The 11,160-nt window shown below is 43.5% G+C and overlaps 1 protein-coding gene across 1 annotated transcript; it reads right to left on the bottom strand.

Annotated features, from left to right (window-relative positions):
- Positions 1–6,210: 6,210 nt before the first annotated feature.
- Positions 6,211–7,272, bottom strand: LOC118842358 (ATP synthase F(0) complex subunit C1, mitochondrial-like). The gene is made up of 3 exons (XM_036749901.1): positions 7,218–7,272; positions 7,074–7,095; positions 6,211–6,469 (listed from the first exon to the last, which is right to left on the bottom strand). The coding sequence occupies exons 1-3, from the start codon at positions 7,270–7,272 to the stop codon at positions 6,211–6,213; spliced, it is 336 nt and encodes a 111-aa protein (XP_036605796.1).
- Positions 7,273–11,160: the final 3,888 nt, after the last annotated feature.

Genomic DNA, 11,160 nt, shown 5'->3' with positions numbered 1-11,160 from the left:
CTGGAGGCCCAGTTGGGCCCCCGCAGCAGGCCCAAGCCCTGGATTTGTTCCCTGCTGTGGGTTCAGGTGAGCACTTGACTGACTGAGAGCTGATTTCAGCCTCATTTTGCTAAGCCGGCACCATTTTGATTGCATCATGTTATCTAGAATGCATGCAAATTGCAAGGATTTCTCAACAGCTTTCTAGTGGGAGGCATCCTGCATGGGAAAAGTACTTTGCACCTTCCAGGGAAACTGAGGAAGCATTCTTCTGCTCCAAGGAAATAAGTAGTGGTGAGTTTTATTTTTTTCCCTCAGTGGATTTTGTGTCTGTGGATCAGCGAATCACAGCTTCCACACAGAGCAGTCTGTTCATATACCTGTGATGCCAGATAACTGGGCAAACTTTCTGCTTTGCTCTTCCTATCTGACCCCAGTGTGGAACAATTCAGGTTGCTTCATAGGCCTCTAGGCAAGGTCTGGGTTTTTTGACCCATTTCCATTTGTTATCTTGTCTCCAAGTAAGCTCTTAGAATGCCCCAAAGGCAGAGTTCCAAAGATGGAGGTAGTGGAACGCCCTTGAAATTGAAGGAGGTACAATCTAGCTTTAGTAACTTTTTAATCTACGTTTTTTGTGCCTTTCTCTTCATTTCTAGGCCCCCCTCCCAACTTTACTTCTCCACCTTTACCTGAATATTGTCTTGCTTTCAGCTAGCTGTCAACTAATCCCCAACTCTGCTGAGTGCTGTCCCTTCCAAAGAAGGGAGGGACTCTGCCTCTGGAAGGGATGACAGCCAGCAGATATCAGGTAGTACAATGAATTGAAAAGTCCCCCAAACTCAAAAACATTCATCTCTAATGATGAAATTGCAGGCCCAGAGGACAGTAGCCCTTAAATTGCATTACACAGAATTGGTTGTCTCTTCTGCCTACAAATAGGGCCAGCCCTGCAGTGTGCATGTGAGTGGTGAGTGAGGTGTCACAGGTTGTTCAATAGTTACATGCTTGCCTTCAGCGCCCACTCAAGGGAGTGCCTACGGCAGCTGCCCCACTCATGCCTCTTCGTAAGAGGCTAGCTTCTCCCAACTTCACTGCTCTGCGTTTGAATTACATTGAGGTTTTCTGCAAAGCCCTAAATAAAGCACTTTCTTATTCAATCTGTTTATATTCAAATTCTCATAAATATTAGCACCGGAAGTAACCTTAGAACATAAAGTGTTCGAGCTTGATGGGACCTCAGAGTGGTGTCTGAGCTAGAAAGGCCCTTAGGATGTCAGAACATAGGATGTCAGCCCTCGATAAGGACATTAGAACATAAACGTTAGAGCTGAAAAGGACCTTTGGGACCATGTAACCCAACAATATTATTTTGTAAGGGGGGAAACAGATCTAGGGAGATTGAAAGAACCCTGGATTGAGAATCAGAAGATAAGGGTTTGAATATTCCTTTTGCTACTTACAATATGCTATTTACTAGGTGGTGCAGTGGATAGAGTTCAGGAGACTCATCTTCCTGAGTTCAAATCTGACCTCAGACACTTAGTAGCTGTGTGACCCTGGGCAAGTTACTTAATTTTCTTTGCTTCAGTTTCCTCATCTATGAAATGAGCTGGAGAAGGAAATGGCAAACCACTCCAGTATCTTTACTAAGAAAATCTCAGATAGGTTTACAAAGAGGCAGACGTGACTGAAACGACTGAATAACGAGGTTCCTTTCAGCTATAAATCCTATAATCATTTGAAGTGACTTTCTCATAGAATTAATGGCAGATCTAGGCCTCATAGGAATTTTTTGCTCTCATACAACCCCCCACAATAGTTCTGAGTTCTAAATACTGCCACTATTTTCTTGACCTGTATGGCTTAGATCTTATTCAAATCTTTTCCTTCTCAGCTGATTTCATAAGGATACTAATTGTCACTGAAGACCAAGAGAAGTCCTCTCTGCAACCAGGCCCACTCAAAGACCCTGTGATATGTTTCTGCAAGGCTTTCTTTTATTCCTGGTCTCCACCAGCCATGCCCTGGATAGCCAGATCCAAGAGAAGCAGTGAGACAGAAAGGCAGCAAAGACTAGAATTAAACCAGCCAGGATGCTTAAGAGATCCAAAGATGACTCATTCTCTTTTTTTTTTTAAGATTCTTTTCTTAATTTTCACATTTCCAAGCTGGAACAGACTGATATTTAGACTTGCCAATAGTACAGTCAGCTAAAGGGAGAATGAAGTTTTAGTCTGGAGTGGGTCCAATTTTGGCCTATAGGACCCTCTAAGCACTTGAGTCTCTGCTCCCACTTTGCTACTGCCTTTGAATAGAGACAAAAACAAACAAATAAGTAAGTCTGTGAGAGAACCCGGTGGCAATGGGTGGCTCCCAGAAAGTGTTAGTGGTAACTCTAAGGAGCCAACTCATCTCAAAGCCCAACATGCTTCACCACAGAAATAGGTTTTGGGCAGCAGAGAAGGTAAGCTGCTCCAAGGAAGTAAATGTCATTTTATTTTATAACTTCTTTTTTTTTTATCAGCACAATCTGAAAGTGGCTGCTATCTCTAAAGGAGGCTTTCTAGGCCTCATCTGGCAAATGCCACCATAGTTAATGCAGAAGTTGAGTTTAATAGAGGGTTGTTTTTTTTTTTAAACAGCCTTCCTCTTTCCCCTCCCTTTGCCCATCTCTGAGTGAGTGAAAGACTGTCATTGTAAAAATCTTATCTGCCTTGCTTTACGGTGACATTCAAGGGCTCTGAACATTAAATCCCTTCCCCAGTGTTTGACACTGGAGGAGGATTGAAAGGAGGAAGGGCACAGGATTATGAAATTTCCAGCAGATGAGAAAATTAATGCTGCACCAAGATACTTTAAAGTATTCAGCAAGATCCCACTCCCAAAATGCTTCCCTCCCTTTTGGACTTCCCTACCTGAGTTTTCTCAGGTCAGGCTGTAAGAAATCCCAGCAGACAAGAATGGGGGTACATCTTAGTTTCAGGTTGGGGTTCATTCTCCTGTATTGGCCAGCTAGGAACAGTGAATTCTTACCAGATACCACCCTGTTACCCTCCCCCCCACCAGAATAGCTTCTCAATCCAGCCACAGCTAGATCCTTCAGAAAAGAACACATCCTTCACAGAAGTGTTGACTACATTCTACTTTCCTGAGGAGGTCACGGACACCATCACAGGTCAAAAGGGACGGGGCTGAAGTAGGTATAAGGAATATTAGAGCATAACAGGGTCTTAGAGATCATTTCACTCAATTTCCTCCTTTTACCAATGAGAAGACTGAGTATCAGAGAGGAAAAGTCACATATTCATAGTCACACAGCCAGTAAGTGGTACAGGTAGTTCTTTTCTCTATACTAGGGCGCCACTGAGGCAGAAGTGAGATGCTCATTTGTCAGGCTTTTAATGAAAGGCCTCAACCATTAGTCAAATGGCTTGAATTAGATGACTAGTTACAGTCAATGCACCATTAAAACAAATAAGCTTCACAGAAAGCTTTACATACATTAATGCATGAATGTGTGCATGTGTGTGTGTGTGTGTGTGTGTGTGTGTGTGTGTGTAGTCATTTAATCCTCAAAACAACCCTGTGAGGTAAGTGCTATATCTCCATTTTATCAATGAGAAAAATTAAGGTTGAGTGAGATTAAGTATTTTGCCCAGGGACACCAGTTTCCTCATTTGTGAAATGAGCTGGGGAAGAAAACGGCAAACCACTTCAGTATCTTTGCCAAGAAAACCCTGAAGTGGGTCACAAAGAGTTGGACATGGCTGAAATGACTGAACAGCACAGCTAGTGAGCGTCTGAGATAGGTCTTCCTGATGGTTCTGATGACAAGGCAAAATAGCTGACATTCATGTTGTGCTGTACAAACATGCTATCACTTGGTCCTTACCACCTGAAGCAGGCACCACAGGTGGTATGCCCATTCCACCAGCGGGGAGATGTCACATCACCACACAGTTCTCCTTGCCCTCTAGACTTGTGTGAAGTGAGACCTTCAGCCTTCTGCCCTCTTTTCATTAGCTCTCCCGGCTCACCCTCATGGCTAACTGCTAGGGCAAGCTGCCTATTTGTCACACTGGGTCACTATCCTGAAGGCTGGGTTTCTGTGGGCATCCTGCCGTTTCTAGAGATATCTTGATATGATATGTTCAGCGTCTCTCATGCACAATTAGTTACATTCCTACCCTAAACTAAAGTTTTGTTCAGTTGTGTCTGGCTGCTTTGTGACCCCACTTGAGATTTTCTTGTCAAAGACACTGGAGCGGCTTACCATTTCCTTCTCCAGATGAGGAAACTGAGGCAAACAGGGTTAAGTGACTTGCCTAGAGTCACAGAGCTAGTATCTGAGACCAGACTTGAACTCATGAAGGGGAGTCTTCCTGATTCCAAACTCAGTGCTCTATCTACCACACTGCCTTTATGTAGACAAAAGCAAAAAGAAATCCATAAACAAGCAAAAGTTCAGTTAACTAATTAGATCCACCTTCCTTATTTATTCTTGTTACTGACCTCCAGATGGGTGTTTATATGTTCCTGGCTCTTGGTAGGCTTCCTGTTCCTCCTAGGGGCTAGAATAGATAATGCTTAATTTACTTAGAAGGCAGAACTGGACACAAAGATACAAAATGAAAACCATTTGTCTTCTTAGATTTACCTATTTTCTTTTACGTTCAAAGAATCTCAGGTTCTGAGTTGGAAGAGATCGTTAAGGCCCCATTCCACCCCCTTCATTTTACACATGAGGAACTGAGGCCCAGAAGGGTGTGGATTGTCCAGTCATACAAGTAGCTAGTGGCCGAGCCAGGACTCCAACCCTCTGACTCAAGCCAGCACTCTTTTTCCCGTACCACAGAGTCTCAGAGCCAAAACACCTCCCCCTGCCCCCCAAGGCCATCTAGCCCAACCCATACCTACACAACAATCTCCCCTACTGACATGTGGTCATGCATCTTTTGCCTAAGGACTTCTAAGGAGGGGGAAATCATTACTTCCTAAGGCAGCCTGTTTCAATCTGAGGTAGCTGTAATTGTTAGAAAGATTTTTTTTTTACATTGAACCAAAATTTTCTTCTTTGCCTCTTCTCCCTATTCTTCATAATTCTGCCTTCAGGGCCAAGTAGAGCAAATCTAATCCTACTTATAAATCATGGTTCTTCAAATACCTCAAGACAGTTATCATGGAATCCCCCTTTGCCTCCTGTGATTCTGAGGGAGGACCCACTGCCAATGGAATCACGGATCCTGGATGTTTTGAAGTGTGCATATAATTATGCGTATCATTGGTCAGATAAGCTAAGGAGACATATCTTTCGTCCTCCTTTTTCTACGTACCAACCATGGCTTCTTCCCAAATACCTTGCCTACTTAGCCACAGAAGTGAGCATCTGTCTTCTAACACCTAACTACAACTCTACTTCCTTCATTTATTCTCCCCTCACAGCTGATAGTAACTATCTCCCCATAGGCTTCACATGGTATTTTATTATGAAATTCTGATGCATCGATCACATGTAAGGCGCCCTGTCTCCAGTTCACAGGTTGGGTCCTGCAGGAGATACCCTAGCTTCAAACTCCAAGCATTTGCATCTCCTAAAACTGCAGTTTGTGAGCCCTCAATACTTTTGCCTTTATAATCAGACAGAGGATACAATCAGTCCAAAGGAAAGCCACTGCCATGGCACCCTAAGAGAACTCGTAATGATACTCTTCTCCCATAAAGCAAGGGCACACTCTGTCACAAATGCACATGGCATGTTGTGAAGAACAGAGAGATACTCTTGAGATACATCCACAGGAAAGGCTTGTGGCTAGGGCACAGATATGGAACAGCAGCTCAGATCTCTGACACGTCAGAGCCTCTGAAATCTTTTACTGATGTCACCAGGCAGGGGCCAATGGTTCCTTAGTTCCAGGTGGATGGACCTGTTCTTTGCAGGATGCTGCACTGTTGGGCATATACCCTGGGAATCTACCTTAGCTAAAATGCTTGGGTATCTCTTCCTAAGAGAAGAATATGTATTACCATGCTCTCTTATTTTATTTTATTTTTAAACAGCTTATTAATACAGTACTTATTTGTCTTCCCTCTATCAAACTCTGAGCCCATGGCTTTCCCCAGGGTTGTCCTGGTAAGATGGAGGGGGAGGTATCCTCAGGCTGGAAGAGACATGGAAGGACCAGGAGGATGAGAAGAAACATTCAGAAACGTTGGGGGATAGAAATGGCTCCATCACATGGAGAAGAGGATGAGGAAGGCCACCATCAGGCAAAAGAGCCCCATGGTCTCAGACAGGGCAAAGCCCAGGATGGTGTGGGGAAAGAGCTGCTGCTTCAGGGAAGGGTTCCTGGCATAACCAATGATGAGACTTATAAACACAGAACCAATCCTAGCTCCAGAGCCGGCCACCCCCACAGTGGCAGCCCCAGCCCCAAAGAACTTGGCTGCTGTGTCAATGTCCTTTGAGACAGAGCTAGCTTGGAATCCATATCTGGGGACAAGTGAGGTCAAGGGACTGGATGCTGCCAAAATGCTGAGGTTCTCATCTGTCGAACCTCTGACCGTTCTAGCACCACTGCAGATAATGGTCAAGGTAATTTTTTTGACTCTTAAAAAGGGTATAAATCCCCTTGCCTTAGCAGCAGCAGAAAGCCCCCTGCCCCCACTTCTTGTTTCATAGTTTTGACTGTTATGGAGACCTATCTTCTTCATAGCAGATCTTTAGAACCAAGAGCAGAGTCTCCCTACCCAGCTGGTTCCCAGCAGGGCAAATGGGATGGCAGCTGTGAAAGGACAGATGACAAAGGGGAACTGCATAGAGGGGTGCCCCCTCTCCCCACACTCCCACTCTCCAAACACACACACAAACACACACATACACACACATACACACACACACACACACACACACGCTGTCCCCAGCTCCCAGTGGTTCAGGCCTACACTCTAATGTATGAGCACTCTAGTCCAAGGCCCCAGAGACACCGGAGGCTCAAACTTATCCAGCATTTTTCGACAAAGTGCTGATATGGCACTGCTAGGAATCTGCCTGGTTACTAATGAGGCAAGGCGACGGGGTTGTCTGGACCACTCACATAATGGTATTCTCTGAATTACCTAATAAGGGATGAGGAATGAGGGTCAGGAAACTTAACTCTAACTGTGCCACAGCAAGCAGTCATCCGAGGAAGAGGGGCAATACAATACCAGGTCCCCAGGTCAGTTAAGTCTTCGTGTACATGCCTCTTGGGGGCTGAGGCCACACCAGTCAAACGGGTTTGAGCCGGCTCGCATGGCGTTACACTCTGTCTTTTCTTCGGACTTGCTTCTTCCTCCTGGACTCAGGCTCCTTAGAGGTCTCACAGTGCCTTACCCTGATTATTCCTTATGGGTCCTGAAGGCTCAGTGATCAGCCAGGCAGTGGTTATTTATTTGCCTGATAACTGCCTTACACCTCCGGGCATTCAGGATTCCCCAGTTTTTCAGATGAGTGGACAGAGAAAAGGTACTGAAGAAGCAAAGGCCCAAGACTAAGGCCATTGTCCCTTCTGCATTCCCAATCTAGGGTCTTGCCTTTTTGCACACAGATAAAGGCAGCCCAAGGCTCTGAGTGGCTCCGAGGAGCTCCCAGTTGAGAAATATTTTGTGTTCTAGTTAACTGTGTTGATGCCTTATACTTCTACGGGTCTTAAAGCTTCTAAAAGCCAAGAGGGACATTTTATTCAGGCTTTATATCCTCTCTTGCGACTAACACAGAACTTTCTCCATGTCCTGGGTTGAATAAAAGGACAAATGAATCAATGTGATGTATCACATACTCTCAGCAGCCACCGATAGAAGCTCTTGGCTAAAGAGTGACAGGTCTGGAATCAGGAAGACTCGTCTTCCAGAATTCAAATCTGACCTTAGACAAGTCACTTAACTATATTTGCCTCAGTTTCTTCATCCGTAAAATGAACTGGAGAAGGAAATGACAAACCACTCCACTATCTTTGCCAAGAAAACCCCAAATGGGGTCACCAAGAGTCAGACACGCCTGAAACCAACTGAATAACAAAAAAAAAAGCAGATGTTCATGGATGCCTATAGCAGGGAAGAGCAATTAGTAAACTGATTACCTAAGTTACAGTTTATCCTTCATTCTCTAGACTAATTTTTCATGAAGTGTCTGCTTTAATGAGAGATATTAGCTATGCCAGACAAGGGTTTGATGACCCTGGTCCTGTGGGAGGAAAAGCAAATTTTGTGAAATTCAAACAGACTTGTGAAATATAAATATACTTTTAAATGCTTGATAGTCTGAGTCAAGGCAAAAACTCAAGTAAAAAACTTGCTTAGAGAATAGAAATACAAACGAACTTTTCTAATTACTTTCGCTAATTAATATATTGACTGTTTCCTTGAGCATCTGCTATGTGCAAACCGTTGAGCCGGGAGTGAGGGGGAGCAGAAGGAGAGGAAAAGAAAGGGACAAAATAAAGTATAAGAACTGATTATTGCTTACGGAGCTTGAAAAAAGACATAAGCAATGGAAAAGTGAAATAATAATAGGACATTTAAAAATTATTTTTGAATCGTTTCAGTCATTCCAACACTTTGTGACCTGATTTGGGGTTTTCTTGGCAGAGATACTGGAGTGGTTTGCCATTTCCTTCTCCAGTTCATTTTACAGATGAAGAAACTGAGGCAAACAGGGTTAAGTGACTTGCCCAGGGTCACACGGCTGGTAAATGTCTGTGATGAGATTTGCACTCAGGAAGATGTGGTCTTGATTCCAAGCACAGACGGTCTGTGCACTGTGGCGCCACCTAGCTGCCCTTTTAAAAAATACACTGCAACAAATGTTAACTGTAGCCTGTCTAAGGGGAATGTCTGTCGGATTCAGAGTCAGATGCCTTAGGTTCAAATCCTGATTCTTCTATTTATTAGATGTGCAACCTTAGAAAAGTCACTCAACCTCCACTGGCCTCGGTTTCCTCACCGTTAAGTTCCCTTCAATCTCGAAGTCTGTGATCTATGATCATCTACAATGGGCAGGTGAATAGAAAGCCAGCTAGGTGGCGTAGAGTACAGAACTTGGAGTCAGGAAGATCTGAATTCGAATCCTACTTCAGGAACTGACTGTGTGACTCTGGGTCACTTAACCTCTCCGTGCCTCAGTTTCCTCATCTGTAAAAATGAGAATAATTATAGCACCTACCTTACAGGGTCGTTGTAAGGACCAAATGAGTTAACATACATAAAGTATGTCAGTATAAAGTATATGTCACCTTAAGGTGATATATAATTGGTAGCTTTTACAGAATAGTCATCATTCTCCACTGCTACTGACAAATTTCTAATTATCTCTCATACACAAAGCATGGAGGCTCATCGTTAGCTCCCTTCTCCTGGGGTTTTGCTCATTTTCTCTCACCTTCCAGGTGGTCCCAAACATCGATCATGGACTAGACCAACAGAAGTCAACAGAACCAAAAAAAAAACCCTCACAAAAAACCCTTCAAGTTGGCTTCATAGCCACAGCTGTTGCTATTCGTGTTAATGAATAAAACAAGAGACTATTACAGGAGATTTCAGTCTTCTTGACTCTAAAAGCTGATGTTCTGTCTGCATGCCCATGAAAATGGATGAGCCCGACTTGGCATGATCAGGTACATTGATAGACTGATCTTGGAGAGCTGATCTGCTTAAGTCATCTCAAATCATTTGGCCTTGACTGCCACCTTCAGCTCATCAAAGGTGAAGGTTACCCCAGAGGGCACTTGGGGACTCAGGGGGGCCTGGGAGGGAACCCCAACTCTGGGCACTTTAGGGGAAGGAGCATCAGAAGATTCCAGACCTTTAGGTTTTGCAGGGACCTTAGAAATCATTGATTCCAACCCCTTTGTTTTACAGGTGAGGAAAGTGAAGCCAGGAAAGGTGAAGGTCCCTGGGCCAAGGTCCTGTGGTTAGTCAATGTCAAAGTTAGAAGTAAGGTTAGTTAGAAGTGATTCTAGTGCCTAAGTTCTTTCTACTATACCACATGGTCTCAATAAAATAATAGCCGTTGATTGAGAGCTTATTATGTATCTGTTATTGTACTAAGTGTACAGACACGAAAGCAGCCAACCTGAATTCATAATAATGGCATATAATATTAATAGGTTAATATCAATTGAGGCAACTAGGTGGTGCAGTGGGTAGAATGCTGGGCCTGAAGTCAGAAATACTCATCTTCCTGAGTTCAAATCTGGCCTCAGACACTTATCAGCTGTGTGATCCTGGGCAAGTCATCTAACCCTGTTTGCCTCAGTTTCCTCATCTGTCAAATGAGCTGGAGAAGGAAATGGCAAACCACTCTGGTATCTTTGCCAAAATGCCAAATGGGGTCATGAAGAGTCAGACCCAATTGAAAACAACTGAATTACAAAAAAAAATATCAACCATTCAATAAACCTTTATTAAACTCCTAATATATGCCAGCTGCTGGGGATACAAAGATGCAGAATGAAATGGTCCCTGTTCTCAAGGTTCCTACAATCTTTTGGGGGGAAATATGCAGGAATATACATATATTATAATATATACAAAATAAATACGAGGTGGTTAGAGGAGAGCTCTAACAGTTAGGGAATATCACTCTTTGCTATTATCAGGCTCCTATTAAGTTAGATATGATAAATCCCCACATATGTTGCAGCTCCTTCCATTATGTCTCACTGGGCTTCCATTCAAAACTAATTTCTCTTGAAAGAAGCAGGAAAGAAGAATGTCTTCTTTTTTAAGTTTGCAAAAAGTTTTACTTATTTATTTTTTCATCTTCATCAACAAACTCTTATTAAGCTCTAACTATGCACAGGGCACTGTGCTAAGTGTCAAGGTTACAAAGAAAAGCAAAAACAAATTTTCTGCCCTCAAGGAGCTCAGATTCACATTTTGTCTCTTCCCTCATTTCTTCTAACCCTAATTCTTGTTATGCCTGTGGACTATCCATTTTATGCCTTTAAGTTTCTGCTTGCAGTTGTTATAGAGTTAGATTTAAAATTATGTTTTATAGTGAATGGTATTTTTTTGAGTTATTCTTCTAGCCTAGTTCCTCAATCAGGTCTTTGTACCAGAGCCAGGCTCCACCCCCTGCTGCACAGGGTGGTGGGCCCTGCTTGGTATCATCCCAGGTCCCCTGGGTGCCTGCACTGACTTGCC

This window comes from Trichosurus vulpecula, chromosome 3 (genome assembly GCF_011100635.1).
Source record: "Trichosurus vulpecula isolate mTriVul1 chromosome 3, mTriVul1.pri, whole genome shotgun sequence".
Taxonomy (NCBI): domain Eukaryota; kingdom Metazoa; phylum Chordata; class Mammalia; order Diprotodontia; family Phalangeridae; genus Trichosurus; species Trichosurus vulpecula.
This window is presented reverse-complemented; position numbering and strand designations above follow the sequence as displayed.

Coding starts and splice junctions, on each gene's coding strand:
- LOC118842358 (XM_036749901.1), bottom strand. CDS start 7,272: ATGCGAGCCGGCTCAAACCCGTTTGACTGGTGTGGCCTCAGCCCCCAA. Junction 7,096..7,217: donor CCTCAGCCCCCAAGAGGCAT/GTACACGAAGAC, acceptor ATCCCTTATTAG/GTAATTCAGAGAATACCATT. Junction 6,470..7,073: donor AATTCAGAGAATACCATTAT/GTGAGTGGTCCA, acceptor ACTTGTCCCCAG/ATATGGATTCCAAGCTAGCT.